Source organism: Delphinapterus leucas, chromosome 10 (genome assembly GCF_059928025.1).
Source record: "Delphinapterus leucas isolate spDelLeu-1000000601 "Yukka" chromosome 10, BTC_Dleu_Yukka2, whole genome shotgun sequence".
Taxonomy (NCBI): Eukaryota; Metazoa; Chordata; class Mammalia; order Artiodactyla; family Monodontidae; genus Delphinapterus; species Delphinapterus leucas.
In genome coordinates this window covers 93,158,300-93,180,820 of record NC_143138.1, presented here as the reverse complement: position 1 = coordinate 93,180,820, position 22,521 = coordinate 93,158,300, and the positions used below count along the sequence as shown (strand labels likewise).

The 22,521-nt window shown below is 40.4% G+C and overlaps 1 protein-coding gene across 4 annotated transcripts in view; it reads left to right on the top strand.

Annotated features, from left to right (window-relative positions):
• The window catches only part of SUMF1 (sulfatase modifying factor 1), a 111,604-nt gene that overhangs the window by 40,826 nt on the left and 48,257 nt on the right, over positions 1-22,521 (top strand). For all 4 annotated transcript variants that reach the window (XM_022572512.3, XM_022572509.3, XM_022572510.3 and 1 more), the window contains exons 4-6: positions 12,747-12,829; positions 14,864-14,986; positions 15,745-15,859. In XM_022572512.3, the coding sequence (XP_022428220.1) occupies positions 12,747-12,829; positions 14,864-14,986; positions 15,745-15,859 (321 nt within the window). The remainder of the gene's footprint in view (positions 1-12,746; positions 12,830-14,863; positions 14,987-15,744; positions 15,860-22,521) is intronic.

Genomic DNA, 22,521 nt, shown 5'->3' with positions numbered 1-22,521 from the left:
TCAGTTTGTTAATATGGTGTATCACATTAATTGATTTGCATATATTGAAGAATCCTTGCATCCCTGGGATAAATCCCGCTTGATCATGATGTATGATCCTTTTAATGTGTTGTTGGATTCTGTTTGCTAGTATTTTGTTGAGGATTTTTGCATCTATATTCATGAGTGATATTGGTCTGTAATTTTCTTTTTTTGTAGTATCTTTGTGTGGTTTTGGTATCAGGGTGATGGTGGCCTCATAGAATGAGTTTGGGAGTGTTCCTTCCTCTGCAATTTTTTGGAAGAGTTTGAGAAGGGTGGGTCTTAGCTCTTCTCTAAATGTTTGGTAGAATTCGCCTGTGAAGCCATCTGGTCCTGGACTTTTGTTTGCTGGAAGACTTTTAGTCACAGTTTCAATTTCATTACTTGTGATTGGTCTGTTCATATTTTCTATTTCTTCCTGGTTCAGTCTTGGAAGGTTATACCTTTCTAAGAATTTGTCCATTTCTTCCAGGTTGTCCATTTTATTGGCATAGAGTTGCTTGTAGTAGTCTCTTAGGATGCTTTGTATTTCTGCGGTGTCTGTTGTAACTTCTTTTTCATTTCTAATTTTATTGATTTGAGTCCTCTCCCTCTTTTTCTTGATGAGTCTGGCTAATGGTTTATCAATTTTCTTTATCTTCTCAAAGAACCAGCTTTTAGTTTTATTGATCTTTGCTATTGTTTTCTTTGTTTCTATGTCATTTATTTTTGCTCTGATCTTTATGATTTCTTTCCTTCTGCTAACTTTGGGTTTTGTTTGTCCTTCTTTCTCTAGTTCCTTTAAGTGCAAGGTTAGATTATTTCTTTGAGATTTTTCTTGGTTCTTGAGGGAGGCTTGTACAGCTATAAACTTTCCTCTTAGAACTGCTTTTGCTGAATCCCGTAGGTTTTGGAATGTCGTGTTTTCATTGTCATTTGTTTCTAGGTATTTTTTGATTTCCTCTTTGATTTCTTCAGTGATCTCTTGGTTTTTTAGTAACGTATTATTTAGCCTCCATGCGTTTGTGGTTTTTACGTTTATTTCCCTGTAATTCATTTCTAATCTCATAGTGTTGTGGTCAGAAAAGATGCTGGATGTGATTTCAATTTTCTTAAATTTACTGAGGCTTGATTTGTGACCCAAGATGTGATCTGTCCTGGAGAATGTTCCATGTGCACTTGAGAAGAAAGTGTAATCTGCTGTTTTTGGATGGAATATCCTATAAATACCAGTTAAATCTATGTGGTCTATTGTGTCATTTCAAGCTTCTGTTTCCTTATTTATTTTCATTTTGTATGATCTATCCATTCATGTAAGTGAGGTGTTAAAGTCCCCCACTGTTATTGTGTTACTGCCGATTTCCTCTTTTATAGGTGTTAGCATTTTCCTTATGTATTCAGCTTCTCTTATGTTGGGTGCATATATATTTATAAGTGTTATATCTTCTTCTTGGATTGACTCCCTGATCATTATGTAGTGTTCTTCCTTGTCTCTTGTAACATTCTTTATTTTAAAGTCTATTTTATCTGATATGAGTATTGCAACTCCAGCTTTCCTTTGATTTCCATTTGCATGGAATATCTTTTACTGTCCCCTCACTTTCAGTCTGTATGTGTCCCTAGGTCTGAAGTGGGTCTCTTGTAGACAGCATATATATGGGTCTTGTTTTTGTATCCATTCAGCAATCCTGTGACTTTTGGTTGGAGCATTTAATCCATTTACGTTTAAGGTAATTATCGATTTGTATGTTCCTATTACCATTTTCTTAATTGTTTTGGATTTGTTTTTGTAGGTCGTTTTCTTCTCTCGTGTTTCCCACTTAGAGAAGTTCCTTTAGCATTTGTTGCAGAGCTGGTCTGGTGGTGCTGAATTCACTTAGCTTTTGCTTGTCTGTAAAGCTTTTGATTTCTCCATCGAATCTGAATGAGATCCTTGCTGGGTAGAGTAATCTTTGTTGTAGTTTCTTCCGTTTCATCACTTTAAGTATATCATGCCTCGCCCTTCTGGCTTGTTGAATTTTTGCTGAGAAATCAGCTGTTAACCTTATGGGTGTGCACTTTTATGTTTTTTGTTGTTTTTCCTTTGCTGCTTTCAATAATTTTTGTTTGTCTTTAGTTTTTGCCAGTTTGATTACTATGTGTCTCGGTGTGTTTCTCTTTGGTTTATCCTGTATGGGACTCTCTGCACTTCCTGGTCTTGGGTGGCTATTTCCTTTCCCATGTTAGGGAAGTTTTCGACTATAATCTCTTCAAATATTTTCTTGTGTCCTTTCTCTCTCTCTTCTCCTTTTGGGACCCCTATAATGCGAACGTTGTTGTGTTTAATGTTGTCCCAGAGGTCTCTTAGGCTGTCTTCATTTCTTTTCATTCTTTTTTCTTTTTTCTATTCCACAGCAGTGATTTCCACCATTCTGTCTTCCAGGTCACTTACCTGTTCTTCTGCCTCAGTTGTTCTGCTATTGAACCCTTGTAGTGTAGTTTTCATTTCAGTTATTGTATCGTTCATCTCTGTTTGCTTGTTCTTTAATTCTTGTATTTCTTTGTAAAACATTTTTTGCGTCTTCTCGATCTTTGCCTCTATTGTTTTTCCAAGGTCCTGGATCATCTTTACTATCATTATTCTGAATTATTTTTCTGGAAGGTTGCCTATCTCCACTTCATTTAGTTGTTTTTCCGAGGTTTTATATTGTTCCTTCATCTGGTACATATCCCTCTGCTTTTTCATGTTGTCTATCTTTCTGTGAATGTGGTTGTTGTTCCACAGGCTGCAGGATTGTATTTTTTCTTTCTTCTGCTGTCTGCCTGCTCAGTTAGGCTATTTTTTACACATTGTCTATAATGAGTGAGTCTATAGGATTTCTGCTACTCTCTTAAGGAAACGTAATGAATGTTTAGAGTATACTGATTGGTGTCATGGAATGCAGTGTATTCTAGCATGAGGAATTTCACTACGAACTGAAGCAAAAAGTATTGAGACATTTCAGATCTGCCTTAAATTTCTTAAATATTTGTACTCTGTTTGAAAAAGCATGGATTTTTCACTCTAATGTGTTCTATTAAGTAGTCGAGGTACCTGCTTTAGGATTTAATTTGAAATAAGCTGTCAGACTCGAGTACCTATCTATTTTCATGATGAATTTGTTTTTAGTCTTTATTTTAGCCTAGTTCTCAATTTTCTACATTTGTGTTAGGTGTTGAAGAAAGAGATTTTTACTCATTGTTTGCTTTCTATTCCATTTTATTCCTTTAGTTGCATTTGATTCTCACCCAGTTTTATTTATACTTCATGAATTTGAACAGATCTGTGATTTCTCATTGTTTCCCGGTGCCAGTTGAAAATTCTCCCAGGCTCTTTTTATGGGGTAACTGTCATGTTTATACTGCGTTTCAAGAAATGTCCATCTTTTTAATTCTCTTGTCTAAATGCATTCAATTTTTAAAAGAACAGTTGTAAAGTTGTGAACTTGACATCTTTACACTTGAATGTGCATAATTACACAGTGCTCTTTTTCCTGTGCCGACTTCATTCTAGGCTGTGTGTGTATGAGAAGCATAATTTACCACTTGGCAAGAATAAAGGCACCTTTGCTGTCTTCCCCTTTTCTTTTCTTTAAGCTGTTACTACATGTATGGTTATGTCCCTAGGGAGAGGTGGGAAACGATGTCTTTGCTCTCAGAAGTCCATTTCTCAAGGGGATATCAATACGCACAAGGATCCTATTTACATTGTAATTGGTTGCTGGCTGTCTGGTACAGCTGTTTCAACTTAAACCCAAGACAGTCACTATGGAGATGGTTGACTTGAAATAGGTCAAGTTAAGTCCTTTTCTCCCTGGATATGAGGGAGTGCTGTAACTCAGCTAGAAGCGTCTCAGTTGAACAGAATATATGTAGATGGGCAACCCCATTCCCCACCCCCCCCAACACCCAAATTTCTCTTTTTAGGATGAGGCTTGTCACATATGCTAGTCCAATCATGTTGCTGCTGTGAATCTGGAAACAACACACCTGAAGAGTATTTCTGTTACAGAAAAGGAATGAGAGATGTCATAATTTGCAATGTAAACTTGAATTAACTGGCTCATATATGACTCTCAAAAGGTGCTTATTTCATAAGTTCCTAAACATAGTAGAATAGCATTTATTTTCGAGACATGACCAGGCGTTCAAGAACAGTTTTTAAAAACATTGAGTTGAGGGGTACCTTCAAGATGTCAGAGGAGTAAGACGTGGAGATCACCTTCCTCCCCACAAATATATCAGAGATACATCTACATGTGGAACAACTCCTACAGAACATCTACTGAACGCTGGCAGAAGACCTCAGACTTCCCAAAAGGCAAGAAACTCCCCACGTGTCTGGGGAGGGCAAAAGAAAAATGAAAAAGCAGAGACAAAAAACAGGGACAGGACCTGCACCTCTGGGAGGGAGCAGTAAAGGAGGAAAAGCTTCCACACACTAGGAAGCCCCTTAACTGGTGGAGACAGGGGGTGGTGGTGGGGGGAGCTTCAGAGCCACGGAGGGTAGTGCAGCAACAGGGGTGCAGAGGGCAAAGCGGAGAGATTCCCGCACAAAGGATCGGTGCCGACCAGCACTCACCAGACTGAGAGGCTTGTCTGCTTACCCACTGGGGCAGGTGGGGGCTGGGAGCTGAGGCTCAGGCTTTGGAGGTCAAATCCCAGGGAGAGGACTGGGGTTGGCTGCGTGAACACAGCCTGCAGGGGCCTAGTGCACCACAGCTAGTCGGGAGGGAGTCCGGGAAAAAGTCTGGAGCTGCTGAAGAGGCAAGAGACAGTTGTTTCCAGGTGCGTGAGGAGAGGGGATTCAGAGCACCACCTAAAGGAGCTCCGGAGACGGGCACGAGCCACAGCTATCAGCATGGACCCCAGAGACGGGCATGAAGTGTTAAGGCTGCTGTTGCAGCCAACAAGAAGCCTGTGTGCAAGCACAGGTTACTATCCACACCTCCCCTCCTGGGAGCCTGTGCAGCACACCACTGCCAGGGTCCCGGGATCCAGGGACAACTTCCCTGGGAGAACACACAGCATACCTCAGGCTGGTGCAACATTATGGCAGTCTCTGCTGCCGCAGGCTCGCCCCACATTCCATACCCCTCGCTCACCCTGGTCTGAGTGAGCCAGAGCCCCCTAATCAGCGGCTCCTTTAACCCCGTCCTGTCTGAGCAAAGAACAGACGCCCTCGGGTGACCTACATGCAGTGTTGAGGCCAAATCCAAAGCTGAACCCCAGGAGCTGTGCGAACAAAGAAGAGAAAGGGAAATCTCTCCCAGCAGCCTCAGGAGCAGCGGATTAAATCTCCACAGACAACTTGATGTACCCTGCATCTGTGGAATACCTGAATAGACAACGAATCATCCCAACTTGAGGTGGTGGACTTTGGGAGCAACTGTGGACTTGTGGTTTGCTTTCTGCATCTAATTTGTTCCTGGTTTTATGTTTGTCTTAGTTTAGTACTTAGAGTTTATTATCATTGGTAGATTTGTTTATTGATTTGGTAGGTCTCTTATTTTTATATATACATATATATATATTTTTTCCTTTTTCTCTTTTTGTGAGTGTGTATGTCTATGCTTATTTGTGTGATTTTGTCTGTGTAGCTTTTCTTTTACCATTTGTCCTAGGGTTCTGTCTGTCCTTTTTCTTTTTTTTTTTTTTCTAAGTATAGTTTTTAGCACTTGTTATTGGTGGATTTGTTTTTTGGTTTGGTTGCTCTCTTCTTTCTTTCTTTCTTGTGTTCTTCTTTTTATGACTTTTTAGTTTTTTTATTTTTAATAATTAAAAAAATTTTTAATTTTAATAACTTTACTTTATTTTTCTTTCTTTTTATCTCCCTTTTCTTCTGAGCCATTTGGCTGACAGGAGCTTGGTGCTCTGGCCAGGTGTCAGGCCTGTGCCTCTGAGGTAGGAGAGCCAAGTTCAGGACACTGGTCCACCAGAGACCTCCCAGCTCCATGTAATATCAAACAGCAAAAGCTCTCCCAGAGATCTCCATCTCATGGCTAAGACTCAGCTCCCCTCAATAACCAGCAAGCTACAGTGCTGGACACCATCTGCCAAACAACTACCAAGACAGGAACACAACACCACCCGTTAGCAGAGAGGCTGCCTAAAATCATAATAAGGTCACAGACACCCCAAAACACACCACTGCCCAGCAGAAAGAAAAGATCCAGCCTCATCCACCAGAACACAGGCACTAGTCCCCTCCACCAGGAAGCCTACACAGCCCACTGAACCAACGTTAGCCACTGGGGGCGGACATCAAAAACAATGGGAACTATGAACCTGCAGCCTGCGAAAAGGAGACCCTAAACACAGTAAGTTAAGCAAAATGAGAAGACCGAGAAACACACAGCCGATGAAGGAGCAAGGTAAAAACCCACGAAACCAAACAAATGAGGAGGAAATAAGCAGACTACCTGAAAAAGAATTCAGAGTAATGACAGTAAAGATGATCCAAAATATTGGAAATAGAATGGAGAAAATACAAGAAATGTTTAACGACGATGTAGAAGAACTAAAGAGCAAACAAACGATGAGCAACACAATAAATGAAATTAAAACTTCTCTAGAAGGAATCAATAGCAGAATAACTGAGGGAGAAGAACGGATAAGTGACCTGCAAGATAAAATAGTGGAAATAACTACTGCAGAGCAAAATAAAGAAAAAAGAATGAAAAGAATTGAGGACAGTCTCAGAGACCTCTGGGACAACATTAAATGCACCAACATTCGAATTATAGGGGTCCCAGAAGAAGAAGAGAAAAAGAAAGGGACTGAGAAAATATTTGAAGAGATTATAGTTGAAAAGTTCCCTAATATGGGAAAGGAAGCAGTCAATCAAGTCCAGGATGTGCAGAGAGTCCCATACAGGGTAAATCCAAGGAGAAACACGCCAAGACACATATTAGTCAAACTATCAAACATTAAATACAAAGAAAACATATTAAAAGCAGCAGGGAAAAAACAACAAATAACATACAAGGGAATCCCCATAATGTTAACAGCTGATCTTTCAGCAGAAACTCTGCAAGCCAGAAGGGAGTGGCAGGATGTATTTAAACTGATGAAGGAGAAAAACCTACAACCAAGATTACTCTACCCAGCAAGGATCTCATTCAGATTCGACAGAGAAATTAAAACCTTTACAGACAAGAAGAAGCTAAGAGAATTCAGCACCACCAAACCAGCTTTACAACAAATGCTAAAGGAACTACTCTAGGCAGGAAACACAAGAGAAGGAAGAAGACCTACAATAACACACTGAAAACAATTAAGAAAATGGTAATAGGAACACACATGTTGATAACTACCTTAAATGTAAATGGATTAAATGCTCCAACCAAAAGACATAAACTGGCTGAAGGGATACAAAAACAAGACCCGTATATATGCTGTCTACAAGAGACCAACTTCAGACCTAGGGACACATACAGACTGAAAGTGAGGGGATGGAAAAAGATATTCCATGCAAATGGAAAGCAAAATAAAGCTGGAGTACCAATTCTCATATCAGACAAAATAGACTTTAAGTTAAAGACTATTACAAGAGACAAAGAAGGACACTATAAAATGATCAAGGGATCAATCCAAGAAGAAGATATAACAACTGTAAATATTTATGCATCCAACATAGGAGCACCTCAATACATAAGGCAAATACTAACAGCCATAAAAGGGGAAATCAACGGTAATACAATCATACTAGGGGACTTTAACACCCCACTTTCACCAATGGACAGCTCATCCAAAATGAACATAAATAAGGAAACACAAGCTTTAAATGATACATTAAACAAGATGGACTTAATTGATATTTATAGGACATTCCATCCAAAAACAACAGAACACACTTTCTTCTCAAGTGTTCATGGAACATTCTCCAGGATAGGTCATATCTTGGGTCACAAATTAAGCCTTGGTAAATTTAAGAAAATTGAAGTTATATCAAGTATCTTTCCCGACCACAACACTATGAGACTAGATATCAATTACAGGAAAAAAATCTGTAAAAAGTACAAACACATGGAGGCTAAACAATACACTACTTAATAACGAAGTGATCACTGAAGAAATCAAAGAGGAAATCAGAAAATACCTAGAAACAAATGACAATGGAAACACGATGGCCCAAAACCTATGGGATGCAGCAAAGGCAGTTCTAAGATGGAAGTTTATAGCAATACAATCCTACCTGCTTTTGCACAGCAAAGGAAAACGTAAACAAGGAGAAACGACAACCCTCAGAATGGGAGAAAATATTTGCAAATGAAGCAACTGACAAAGGATTGATGTCCGAAATTTACAAGCAGCTCATGTAGCTCCATATCAAAAAAACAAACAACCCAATCCAAAAATGGGCAGAAGACCTAAATAGACATTTCTCCAAAGAAGATATACAGATTGATAACAAACACATGAAAGGATGCTCAACATCACTAATCATTAGAGAAATGCAAATCAAAGCTACAATGAGGTATCACCTCACGTCAGTCAGAATGGCCATCATCAAAAAATCTACAAACAGTAAATGCCAGAGAGGGTGTGGAGAAAAGGGAACCCTCTTGCCCTGTTGGTGGGAATGTAAATTGATACAGCCACTGTGGAGAACAGTATGGATGTTCCTTAAAAAACTAAAAAGAGAACTACCATACGACCTAGCAATCCCACTCCTGGGCATATACCCTCAGAAAACCATAATTCAAAAAGAGTCATGTACCACAGTGTTCATTGCAGCTCTATTTACAGTAGCCAGGAGATGGAAGCAATCTAAGTGTCCATCAACAGATGAATGGATAAAGAAGATGTGGCCCATATATACAATGGAATATTACTCAGCCATAAAAAGAAATGAAATTGAGTTATTTGTAGTGAGGTGGATGGACCTTGAGTCTGTCATACAGAGTGAAATAAGTCAGAAAGAGAAAAACAAATACCTTATGCTAACACGTGTATTTGGAATCTAAAAAAAAAAAATGGTTCTGAAGAACCTATGGGCAGGACAGGAATAAAGATGCAAATGTAGAGAATGGACTTGAGGACAGGGGGAGGGGAAACGGTAAGCTGGGACAAAGTGAGAGAGTGGCATGGACATTATACACTACCAAATGTAAAATAGATAGCTAGTGGGAAGTAGCCACATAGCACTGGGAGATCAGCTCGGTGCTTTGTGACCTCCTAGTGGTGGGATAGGGAGGGTGGGAGGGAGACTCAAGAGGGAGGAGATATTGGGATATATGTTTATGTATAGCTGATTCACTTTGTTATAAAGCAGAAACTAACACACCATTGTAAAGCAATTATACTCAAATAAAGATGCTAATAAATAAATACATAAATAAAAACATGGAGTTAACTGTGATATTTGGAAGAAGGCACCTGGTGACACTTGATGGGATTTGCCATTAGTTTGGCCAGAAAACATGGCTTTCCCAGGAAAACTTGGCTATGATGAATGATGTACTACCTCTGAGCTCAGTCTTCTGTTGTGGGTGACTTTGATTACTTACCTTTCCTTCTTCATGTGTCCTATGTGGAAATGGCTCCTGACTCTGCATCTGACCATTACAATGGGGACTTACAGTCTTTCTGACAGGTGGCGATGCCGTTAGGTTCCCTTATAGGACCCGTAGCTTTGTCTTGTTTGGGGCATGGTGAATATGGGTACAGTTTTGGTTGTCATAGTTGGGTTGTGGGTAGGATGCTACTGGCATCTAGTGGGGAGGGGTCTGCGATGCGGCTGAGCATCCTACAATGCACGGGACAGCACCCCTCCAACAAGGAATTATGTGGCCTAATAAGTCAGTAGTGCTGAGGTGGTCTGTTTTCGATGGGTTGCTAAGAAATGTGAAAGATTTCATTCAAGAGTGATAGTGGGAGAAATGAAAAGCAGATATCTAGAAGGAGAGGCAAGTGTGTGTATATGACAGGGAGGAAGTTGAGTAGGAGCTATAGAAGTGATGTGTGTAAGGTGGTACCCGAACCCACCAATTTGAGTTTTGTAGATATTTTTGGAAGAAAATAAAATGCCTAGGTTCACACTTTGTATCCTGCTTTGTGTAGTTAACCATGTAAGATAAATACGTGCAATAAATAATTGAAAAACTCTCAATATACCGTCTGTCTTAAGTCATACTCAGAGGAGTCTGGGAGTTGAAGATCCCCTTTAGGAATTAGGCTCAGCTCCTGGCAGATAGTAGGTGCTCAGTAAATATTCGCAACCAGAGTGAGTTAAGGGGAAGAGGAGAGGGAAAGGGAATGGACTCAATGGCCACTGGAGCAGCTGCCCTGGGTCTACCGCACACAAGCCAACTCCATGGAAGTTCCCTGTTGAAGAAGGTCGGGAACCGTGGAGGACTTCTGCCATTAAGGCTTGTGTTCAGCTGTCTTTACTAAAGCTGTGCCTGTGTCTACCCTGGGATCCAGCAGTTCCACCCCACAGTATGCAATCAGCAGAAATGCTTATGCATATTTACTAAGTCATGAGCTTTCAAGAATGTTCACAGAAGTAGTACCATTCATAGTAGCCCAAACTGGAAGCTACCCAAATGCCCGTCAGTAATAGAATAGATAAATAAATTTATTAAAAAATTGCTAATGGACTTGAGGACATGGGGAGGGGAAAGGGTAAGCTGGGATGAAGTGAGAGAGTGGCATGGACATATATACACTACCAAATGTAAAATAGGTAGCTAGTGGGAAGCAGCCGCATAGCACAGCGAGATCAGCTCGGTGCTTTGTGTCCACCTAGAGGGGTGGGATAGGGAGGGTGGGAGGGAGACGCAAGAGGGAGGAGATATGGGGATGTATGTATATGTATAGCTGATTCACTTTGTTATACAGCAGAAACTAACACACCATTGTGTTAGCAATTATACTCCAATAAAGATGTTAAAAAAATTGCTAATGATGAAATATTTCAAAACACAATAGGGTATAAGAAAAATAGGCATTCTAGTTCCTACCACCCAGATTTAACGAAGGTTAACATTTTTCCTGTTCGGTTTTTTTTCTTCTTTTTTAAAAATTTTTTATTTTTTATTTGAGAAATAGAACCTTCTGGTGGCCTTAGTGTTGGAGGTGGGGTAGAGGTGGGTGAGTGGTGTAAAGATACTGGAATGTAAGAGTGGGATGACCTGGGCTTTCTCTGCAGGTCTTCCCTTGACATGGAATGAGTTACCTGTCACTGGCACCTAAACATCAAGCAGAGTAGTCAGCGAGAACATCTCCCCATTAAAGATTCTGCAGTGCCACAGAAGGAATAGGAAGAAGCCATGCCTTTCACCTCTCCTGCTCTCTGAAAAATAAAACACTTTGCAGTAGTGTCCTTTAAGGACACAATGCCTCTTTCGTTGAAATATAAAAGAATTTGGCTTTTTCCATCGAATTGTGATTGGAATACCATGAATGTTTTGATTGCGCTGATGTGAAAAAAGAACAAGACAGGGTTTGGTGTTTTCAGTGATTGCTGTAATTGTTAGCAGGAACACATTCCCCCTTCTCTTCCACTCAGGCTGGCTCATCAGGACGCAGAGGATTGAGAGTAACATTGTCATGGGGATAACCTTGAGTCTGCTCTGGTTTATATTAGAAGAAACATTTGCAAACTTCTTTCCTTAGTATTAGCATCATTGATGATGGTAATTTTTTTGTAACTCTTCCTGTCATGAGGCCCATAGTTGAGACTGGTTCCCTTTACTGAGTGCTTGCTAAGTGCTACGCATAGTCCTAAGCCCTGTGTATATGTTCTGTTTCCTCCTTGTAATAACCCCTGAGGTAGGCATTGTTACTGTCTTCACCTACACATGAGAAAACAGGTGTGGGGAGGTTGATTAGGTTGCCAGGGGTCACCGTGGGAGTGGCAGAGCCATGAGTCACATCTCATTTTGCCTGACTCCAAAGCCAAGTTCTCAATCAATCACTAAATGAGGGCCACTTGATATTGATATTTGGGTTAACAAAACTGTAGAGTAGGAGGTAAGGTTCTGGGAACAGGATCTGGGCTGAGCACTTCCCAGTCCTATCTAATGCAGCCTCCTTTGAGTCTGAGGTAGGTGAGGCAGGCGGGCCTGCTCCCATTTCACAGATGAGGACTCTGGGGCCAGGCAAGCAGTGAACTTGCCCAGAGGCATACAACTGTTGGGCTGGATATTAACCAGGGTCTTTTGAAAACACACTTCAGCTGTTTTTGCTATGCTTCAGCTTGGTCTCTGACTACCTTGGTTGACCTTCAGCCTGGCACTTAACTGTAAGATTAATGCTGTTTCACCATCTTTTAAATAGGAGGAGTACTACCTGTCTCACTTGTTAGAGATTATAGAGGGTTAGCTAGCAGTGTGTCTTTTAAAATTCTTGGAGACACACACCATTTAGATACATATTTATTTAATCACTGTGGTGCTTTATGATGGGAGATAATGCTTTTGTTTTTTTTTGGCCACAGCGTGTGGCTTGCTGGATCTTAGTTCCCCAACCAGGGATTGAACCTGGACCACAGCAGTGAAACATCAAGTCCTAACCAGTGGACCGCCAGAGAATTCCCAAGATAATGCTTATTTGTTAGATTTAGTTACATATAAATCTTTATTTTTGATATTCTGGTAAAGTTATTTGGTAAGTCAACTGGAAGTTGAAGACCTTAAGAGAGATTTTTTTCTGCACAGACTGAGTCAGTGTTTTTCTAGAGGCATCATAGCTAACCTCAGCTTATTCTGGGTTGCTTTGAGGTGGCAGCTGCTCCCTGGTGGTTACCTGTTAAAGGCGCTAACTGGAGACACCCAGAAGGGCCCGACTCTACTGTCCTGAACAGGTGAGGCTGGTGGGTCTTTCCCCAGATGACATGTTTCATTCCAAAATAGGTTCCTATGCTGTTGAAAAGAAACTCAGTGGCCGTCTTCTATAAAAGAGTGAGTATGACAAACTCTACTGACTTGGTCGGTAGGAAAATAGGATGGCAGGAAATACTGTATGTACAGACCCAAATATAGCACCTAGCTCACAGAGAGCTCTTAATAAGTGGCCTTTCTCCTTCCTCATTTGGCCTGTCAGAGGGTTCCCTCTTGGAGATTTTTTCCCCCTTTGACAGGCCTATTACAAATCTCATGACATGTTTAACCTTTACAACTTGTCTGTTTGCTCTCCCTCATGAGTGGGTCATTGTGAGGAAGGAGACCATCTGTCTTACAGATAAGTGGTGGTGTCCTGCCAGGTGGCCGCTGTAGAAGCTCATCCCTTGGGTTTAGGACTCATGTTATCTCCAGTCCTGGACTGACATACTTTGAAGCCACCGTCTGACCGAAAAACCACAGAGCTGCAAGTCGGTCAGCAAGTCTCCAGGGTGGCAAAGAAATAATTATCTCAAGCAAAAATGGATAGCACTTTAAGCCCTGAAGACGCAGAAAGGTTTGGGTCAGGACTCAGCATCTCAACAGCCCAAGAAAACTGTTCTCCTAACCCAATTTTTCAGATGGGATTTTCGAGCTTCTATTTTTGACAACATTCCCGGTTATTGACCTCATTGTCAGGAATCTGGAAGCACATGAAATGCAGCTTTAGGGATATAGCCCCTTGAAAACGTCAGAAATCTTTCAAAGCCTGAGGTGGTAGCCTCTGTGGTAGAAATAAGCCATGAGGTGGAAAGTTGTAGGATTCTTGGGTACCTCAGGTTGACGGCCTCTTAGGTCCCAATTATTGTCTTCTTTCCCGAATTTAATAGTAGAAGAAAAAGTGAAGGGTAGAAGGAAAACTGAGAGTGGAATGTATTATATCCACTGAGTGAGTCCTTCTTCTGAGAAAAGTGCATGTCTTAATATCAGTGTTGAAAACAGCGACTGGCATGTAATAGGTACTCAAAAAACGCTTTTAAAGAATAAGTGAAAGTTGTGGTGTAATTACTATAGGGAATTCAGAGATGCTTAAGAAATAGCCTAGGAATGTAGAGTCCACCTGAGAAAGAGTGAGCAGGGAATTAAAGTTATCTGGTGCTGGGTAAATATGTTTATCCCCTTACTCTCAAACTTTCCCCCTAACCTTCCCTACCCCTCTATACCTTTAGAAAAAATAAAGACTTACTTGGAATCTGCTAGATTCCTCACTTGCTAGAGTGAGGCACATATAGCTGACTCATCTATAGCAGAAAGACACAAAGTTTAAGGCCAAGTATCACAGATTGGATTCTCTGGAAACAGATGCTTAGATCGAGCTTGGTGTGAAGAATATTTATATAAGGGGATCCACACCTGTGGAAGGGATGGGGAGGAAACAGGACTGGGCAGAGAGAGAAGCCAAGACTACAGTGCAGGTCCAGGATGTCCCACCCAGTCCCTAGGGCTCTGGGGTATAAATGACGCGTAGGATTTAGCTATGGTGAACTCACACGGCTGCGCCTTTATGCCCCTGCCGTGGTTGGTCCTTGCTGGCTGTAAGGCGGCTCTTTGCAGCTCTCCTGAAGGAGCCGAGAGCTGGAAGCTTCTGCTGATGCCACGCCCAGCAGCTGGAAAATCATTCCTTCCTCATAGGGGGATCTGGCTGGTGCGTCTCCACACCTACTGCACCAAGTGAGATTCTCTGGAGGTCCAGGCCTGCATGCAAAGTGAAGAAATGTTTTGAGTCTTGTTCCAAGCGGGATCATAACCTCTTTGGGAGCCTGGGATGTCAGAAACCCGTGGTAGAGGGTGACAGATGTGACCTGGCTGGGGCTGGATTTGGGGACCAGGCCCACCTCAGCATCACAGATTGAGGTGAAGGTGCTGACGGGCACTTTGCTGAAGCCGGTCCTGCCGGTTCCTGTTCCTGTTCCTGTTCTGGTTCCTGCCCTGCTCACTCTGCTCTCGCTGTTCCCCAGGCCAGATCACCCGGTTCTTCACGTCTCCTGGAACGACGCTGTCGCCTACTGCACGTGGGCCGGGAAGCGGTTGCCTACGGAAGCTGAGTGGGAGTACAGCTGTCGAGGAGGCCTGCAAAATAGGTACTTGGAGGGTCTCGTCTTTGCCTAACAGTATGTGGACCTTTTTCTAAATCTACGGAACTTACTTTGGCTGGACAGTTGATTTAAAACCACAGCCAGATCGCAGCTTACTCCTACTGGGCTTTCTTCCTGCCCGTGAAGTTACTTAGGAAACATGGATGCAGGGGTCACCACCCCTGGACAGTCTCCCAAAGCCATGTGTGTGGTGAGGTGGGCTACGCCAATTGAGCCCCCATCCCCGTGTCACATAGTCCTCCTTAGAGCCTCCTGGCAGGCTGCCTTGCTTTTTGGATTTTCTTATTTTAGGCATCTCCTGAAGCAGCAATACATCTTTTGCTTCCAGAGCCATGAGACAGAAAACTCATGTTTGGGTCACATCTAGGAAAGGCTCCTTAAAATAACGAAGGCTTTATAAAAAAGTGCGGTATGATGTTGCCTGATCATGCTTCCATATAAGTCCAGGATGATGTCTGCTTTCCCAGCCTCCTATAAGCCCTTCTTTTAGTTCTGTGATTTATTTCAGGCCTCCTGAGTCCACGGGAGAGACCAAGGTTGTTGTGAACTTGACATGAACTGGTTGTGCAGAAGTTAAAAAAAAAAATCCTGATTAAAAGCTTTATGTATTTTTTTTTTTTTTTTAAAATAGCTCACTCGGAACAAGCAAGCAATGTTCTCTCTTTCACTGCCTTCCTCCTCTTGACTTTCGTCCAGAAGCCTGTGTCTGTTTGACAGGCTGATGCCTGTGTCTCTTCTGACAGACTCTTCCCCTGGGGCAACAGACTGCAGCCGAAGGGCCAACATTATGCCAACATTTGGCAGGGCGAGTTTCCTGTGACCAACACCGGAGAGGACGGCTTTCGAGGGACTGCGCCTGTGAGTAGCGAGGCTTGTGACGGATGGCGGCGGCTGCAGCGCACCGAGAAACCACCAGCAATGAGTGAAAGCGCTGCTCGCTCTCTGCCCCACGTGCTGCCCCCTTCCTGCCTCCGTCCACCACCGCACGTAGCAAATACTAATAATTAACCAGACGTTCTTTTTCTGTAACACCTTTTTCCTTCTGATTCCATAACACTTGTTGTGGAAACTTTGAAAAAACAAGAAGTGTACAGAGGAGAAAATTGAAAGGATCTGGAATCCTACCACCCAGAGATAGGTAACCCCTGTTAACGTTTAGGTGCATTTCCCCCCATTCGTCTCCTATGTTGATGATGCTCCTAATGGCTAGTAGTTAGTGAGCACTTGCAGAGTGCCAGGCATGTTGCTGAGCCATTTGCATGAATTATCTCATGTAATGTCTCTTCAGCTCTGTAAGGTAGCTACTGTTATCCCCATTTTCCAGGTGAGCATTCTGAGGCACACAGAGGTTAACTAACTTGCCCAAGGTTATACAGCTGGAAAGCAGCACAGCTGGGATTTGAACCAGGTCGGTTTGTTTTCAAAGGCCATGCTCTTAACTACCATAGATGCCAGCATAAATGTTTCTGGTGTATATGTGCCTATATATTTTTACATATTGCTTTTGGGTCATACTATAATATTTAAAATCCTACTGTTTTTCCCTGTGTAATATCAGCAACATTTTATCTGTCATTAGCAGTTCTTCACAAATACATGTCTTTTAGCAGCGGGATAACTTGTCATTTGAATGAACCCTAATTTATTTACCTCTTATTTTTGCAAATTTATATCTGTTTTTCTGCTAAACAACAATGAACATCTTATGCATAGATATTAAATTGTATCTCTGATGATTTTTTAAAACATTATCATTGGAATATAGTTGATTTACAATGTTGTGTAGTTTCTGCTATACAGCAGAGTGAATCAATTATACATATACATATATCCACTCTTTTTTAGATTCGTTTTCCATGTAGGTCATTACAGAGTATTGAGAAGAGTTCCCTGTGCTATACAGTAGGTCCCTATTAGTCTGATGATTTTTTAAAAGATAGATTCCTAACAGTGAAATTAGTGAGTCAAAGACTAGAAAACTTTCTTCATAAGGGTTTCAGACATATAACCAAACTCTTTTCCAGACTGTGTATCGCAAGTTTCCCTCCATGAGTGTTCCTTTCTTTCTGCTCTTTTGTCAGCAAAACCATACATTAATGAAGCAATGTTAAAAGCATTTCATTTTCTCTCTTTTTTTTTTTTAAACATCTTTATTGGAGTATAATTGCTTTACAATGGTGTGTTAGTTTCTGCTTTATAACAAAGTGAATCAGCCATACATACACATATATTCCCATATCTCCTCCCTCTTGCATCTCCCTCCCACCCTCCCTATCCCACCCCTCTAGGTGGACACAAAGCACTGAGCTGATCTCCCTGTGCTATGTGGCTGCTTCCCACTAGCTATCTATTTTACATTTGGTAGTATATATAAGTCCATGCCACTCTCTCACTTCGTCACAGTTTACCCTTTCCCCTCCCCATGTCCTCAAATCCATTCTCTACGTCTGCATCTTTATTCCAGTACTGCCCCTCGGTTTTTCAGAACCATTTTTTTTTTTTTAGATTGCATATATATGTGTTAGCATACAGTATTTGTTTTTCTCTTTCTGACTTACTTCACTCTGTATGACAGACTCTACATCCATCCATCTCACTACAAATAACTCAGTTTTGTTCTTTTTTATGGCTGAGTAATATTCCATTGTATATATGTGCCACATCTTATTTATCTGTTCATCTGTCGATGAACATCCCTCTCCAGCATTTATTGTTTGTAGATTTTTTTTTTACATCTTTATTGGAGTATAATTGCTTTACAATGGTGTGTTAGTTTCTGCTTTATAACAAAGTGAATCAGTTATACATATACATATGTTCCCATATCTCTTCCCTCTTACGTCTCCCTTCCTCCCTCCCTATCCCACCCCTCTAGGTGGTCACAAAGCTCCGAGCTGATCTCCCTGTGCTATGCGGCTGCTTCTCACTAGCTATTTACGTTTGGTAGTGTATATATGTCCATGACACTCTCTCGCTTTGTCACAGCTTACCCTTCCCCCTCCCCATATCCTTAAGTCCATTCTCTAGTAGGTCTGTGTCTTTATTCCTGTCTTACCCCTAGGTTCTTCATGACATTTTTTTCCCTTAAATTCCATATATATGTGTTAGCATATGGTATTTGTCTTTCTCTTTCTGACTTACTTCACTCTGTATGACAGACTCTAGGTCCATCCACCTCATTACAAATAGCTCAGTTTCGTTTCTTTTTATGGCTGAGAAATATTCCATTGTATATATGTGCCACATCTTCTTTATCCATTCATCCAATGATGGACACTTAGGTTGTTTCCATCTCCGGGCTATTTTAAATAGAGTGGCAATGAACATTTTGGTGCATGACTCTTTTTGAATTATGGTTTTCTCCGGGTATATGCCCAGTAGTGGGATTGCTGGGTCATATGGTAGTTGTATTTGTAGTTTTTAAAGGAACCTCCATACTGTTCTCCGTAGTGGCTATACCAGTTCACATTCCCACCAGCAGTGCAAGAGGGTTCCCTTTTCTCCACACCCTCTCCAACATTTATTGTTTCTAGATTTTTTGATGATGGCCATTCTGACTGATGTGAGATGATATCTCATTGTAGTTTTGATTTGCGTTTTGCTAATGATTAATGATGTTGAGCATTCTTTCATGTGTTTGTTGGCAGTCTGTATATCTTCTTTGGAGAAATGTCTGTTTAGGTCTTCGGCCCATTTTTGGATTGGGTTGTTTGTTTTTTTGTTGTTGAGCTGCATGAGCTGCTTATAAATTTTGGAGATTAATCCTTTGTCAGTTGCTTCATTTGCAAATATTTTCTCCCATTCTGAGGGTTGTCTTTTGGTCTTGTTTATGGTTTCCTTTGCTGTGCAAAAGCTTTGAAGTTTCATTAGGTCCCATTTGTTTATTTTTGTTTTTATTTCCATTTCTCTAGGAGGTGGGTCAAAAAGGATCTTGTTGTGATTTATGTCATAGAGTGTTCTGCCTATATTTTCCTCTAAGAGTTTGATAGTTTCTGACCTTACATTTAGGTCTTTAATCCATTTTGAGCTTATTTTTGTGTATGCTGTTAGGGAGTGATCTAATCTCATACTTTTACATGTACCTGTCCAGTTTTCCCAGCACCACTTATTGAAGAGGCTGTCCCTTCTCCACTGTACATTCCTACCTCCTTAATCAAAGATAAGGTGACCATATGTGCATGGGTTTATCTCTGGGCTTTCTATCCTGTTCCATTGATCTATCTTTCTGTTTTTGTGCCAGTACCATACTGTCTTGATTACTGTAGCTTTGTAGTATAGTCTGAAGTCCGGGAGCCTGATTCCTCCAGCTCCGTTTTTCGTTCTCAAGATTGCTTTGGCTATTCGGGGTCTTCTGTGTTTCCATACAAATTGTGAAATTTTTTGTTCTAGTTCTGTGAAAAATGCCATTGGTAGTTTGATAGGGATTGCATTGAATCTGTAGATTGCTTTGGGTAGTAGAGTCATTTTCACAATGTTGATTCTTCCAATCCAAGAACATGGTATATCTCTCCATCTGTTTGTATCACCTTTAATTTCTTTCATCAGTGTCTTATAATTTTCTGCATACAGGTCTTTTGTCTCCTTAGGTAGGTTTATTCCTAGATATTTTATTCTTTTTGTTGCAGTGGTAAGTGGGAGTATTTTCTTGATTTCACTTTCAGATTTTTCATCATTAGTGTATAGGAATGTAAGAGATTTCTGTGCATTAATTTTGTATCCTGCTACTTTACCAAATTCATTGATTAGCTTGAGTAGTTTTCTGGTAGCATCTTTAGGATTCTCTATGTATAGTATCATGTCATCTGCAAACAGTGACAGCTTTACTTCTTCTTTTCCGATTTGGATTCCTTTTATTTCCTTTTCTTCTCTGATTGCTGTGGCTAAAACTTCCAAAACTATGTTGAATAAGAGTGGTGAGAGTGGGCAACCTTGTCTTGTTCCTGATCTTAGTGGAAATGGTTTCATTTTTCACCATTGAGGAAGATGTTGGCTGTGGGTTTGTCATATATGGCCTTTATTATGTTGAGGAAAGTTCCCTCTATGCCTACTTTCTGCAGAGTTTTTATCATAAATGGGTGTTAGATTTTGTCAAAAGCTTTTTCTGCATCTATTGAGATGATCATGTGGTTTTTCTCCTTCAATTTGTGAATATGGTGTATCACGTTGATTGATTTGCGTATATTGAAGAATCCTTGCATTCCTGGAATAAACCCCACTTGATCATGGTGTGTGATCCTTTTAATGTGCTGTTTGATTCTGTTTGCTAGTATTTTATTGAGGATTTTTACATCTATGTTATCAGTGATATTGGCCTGTAGTTTTCTTTCTTTGTGACATCCTTGTCTGGTTTTGGTATCAGGGTGATGGTGGCCTCGTAGAATGAGTTTGGGAGTGTTCCTCCCTCTGCTATATTTTGAAAGAATTTGAGAATGATAGGTGTTAGCTCTTCTCTAAAGGTTTGATAGAATTCGCCTGTGAAGCCATTTGGTCCTGGGCTTTTGTTTGTTGGAAGATTTTTAATCACAGTTTCAATTTCAGTGCTTGTGATTGGTCTGTTCATATTTTCTATTTCTTCCTGATTCAGTCTTGGCAGGTTGTGCATTTCTAAGAATTTGTCCATTTCTTCCAGGTTGTCCATTTTATTGGCATAGAGTTGCTTGTAGTAATCTCTCGTGATCTTTTTGTATTTCTGCAGTGTCACTTGTTACTTCCTCTTTTTCATTTCTAATTCTATTGATTTGAGTCTTCTTCCTTTTTTTCTTGATGAATCTGGCTAATGATTTATCAATTTTGTTTATCTTCTCAAAGAACCAGCTTTTAGTTTTATTGATCTTTGCTATCGTTTCCTTCATTTCTTTTTCATTTATTTCTTATCTGATTTTTATGATTTCTTTCCTTCTGCTAACTTTGGGGTTTTTTTGTTCTTCTTTCTCTAATTGCTTTAGGTGCAAGGTTAGGTTGTTTATTCGAGATGTTTCCTGTTTCTTATGGTAGGATTGTATTGCTATAAACTTCCCTCTTAGAACTGCTTTTGCTGCATCCCATAGGTTTTGGGTCATCGTGTCTCCATTGTCATTTGTTTCTAGGTATTTTTTGATTTCCTCTTTGATTTCTTCAGTGATAACTTCGTTATTAAGTAGTGTATTGTTTAGCCTCCATGTGTTTGTATTTTTTACAGATCTTTTCCTGTAATTGATATCTCGTCTCAGAGCATTGTGGTCGGAAAAGATACTTGATACAATTTCAGTTTTCTTAAATTTACCAAGGCTTAATTTGTGACCCAAGATATGATCTATCCTGGAGAATGTTGCATGAGCACTTGAGAAAAATGTGTATTCTGTTGTTTTTGGATGGAATATCCTTAAATATCAATTAAGTCCATCTTGTTTAATGTATCATTTAAAGCTTGTGTTTCCTTATTTATTTTCATTTGGATGATCTGTCCATTGGTGAAAGTGGGGTGTTAAAGTCCCCAACTATGAATGTGTTACTGTCCATTTCCCCTTTTATGGCTGTTAGTATTTGCCTTATGTACTGAGGTGCTCCTATGTTGGGTGCATAAATATTTACAATTGTTATATCTTCTTCTTGGATCGATCCCTTGATCATTATGTAGTGTCCTTCTTTGTCTCTTCTGATAGTCTTTATTTTAAAGTCTATTTTGTCTGATATGAGAATTGCTACTCCAGCTTTCTTTTGATTTCCATTTGCATGGAATATCTTTTTCCATCCCCTTACTTTCAGTCTGTATGTGTCTCTAGGTTTGAAGTGGTTCTCCTGTAGACAGCATATATATTGGTCTTGTTTTTGTATCCATTCAGGCAGTCTGTGTCTTTTGGTGGGAGCATTTAGTCCATTTACATTTAAGGGAATTATCGGTATGTATGGTCCTATTCCCATTTTCTTAATTGTTTTGGGTTCGTTATTGTAGGTCTTTTCCTTCTCTTGTGTTTCTTGCCTAGAAAAGCTCCTTTAGCATTTGTTGTAAAGCAGGTTTGGTGGTGCTGAACTCTCTCTCCTTTTGCTTGTCTGTAAAGGTTTTAATTTCTCCATCAAATCTGAATGAGATCCTTCCTGGATAGAGTAATCTTGGTTTCAGGTTTTTCTCCTTCATCACTTTATATTAGTCCTGCCAGTCCCTTCTGGCTTGCAGAGTTTGTGCTGAAAGATCAGCTGTTAACCTTATGGGGATTCCCTTGTGTGTTATTTGTTGTTTTTCCCTGCTGCTTTTAATATGTTTTCTTTGTATTTAATTTTTGACAGTTTGATTAATATGTGTCTTGGCGTATTTCTCCTTGGATTTATCCTGTATGGGACTCTCTGTGCTTCCTGGACTTGATTAACTATTTCCTTTCCCATATTAGGGAAGTTTTCAACTATAATCTCTTCAAATATTTTCTGAGTTCCTTTCTTTTTCTCTTCTTCTTCTGGAACCCCTATAATTCGAATGTTGGTGCGTTTAATGTTGTCCCAGAGGTCTCTGAGACTGTCCTCAGTTCTTTTCATTCTTTTTTCTTTAT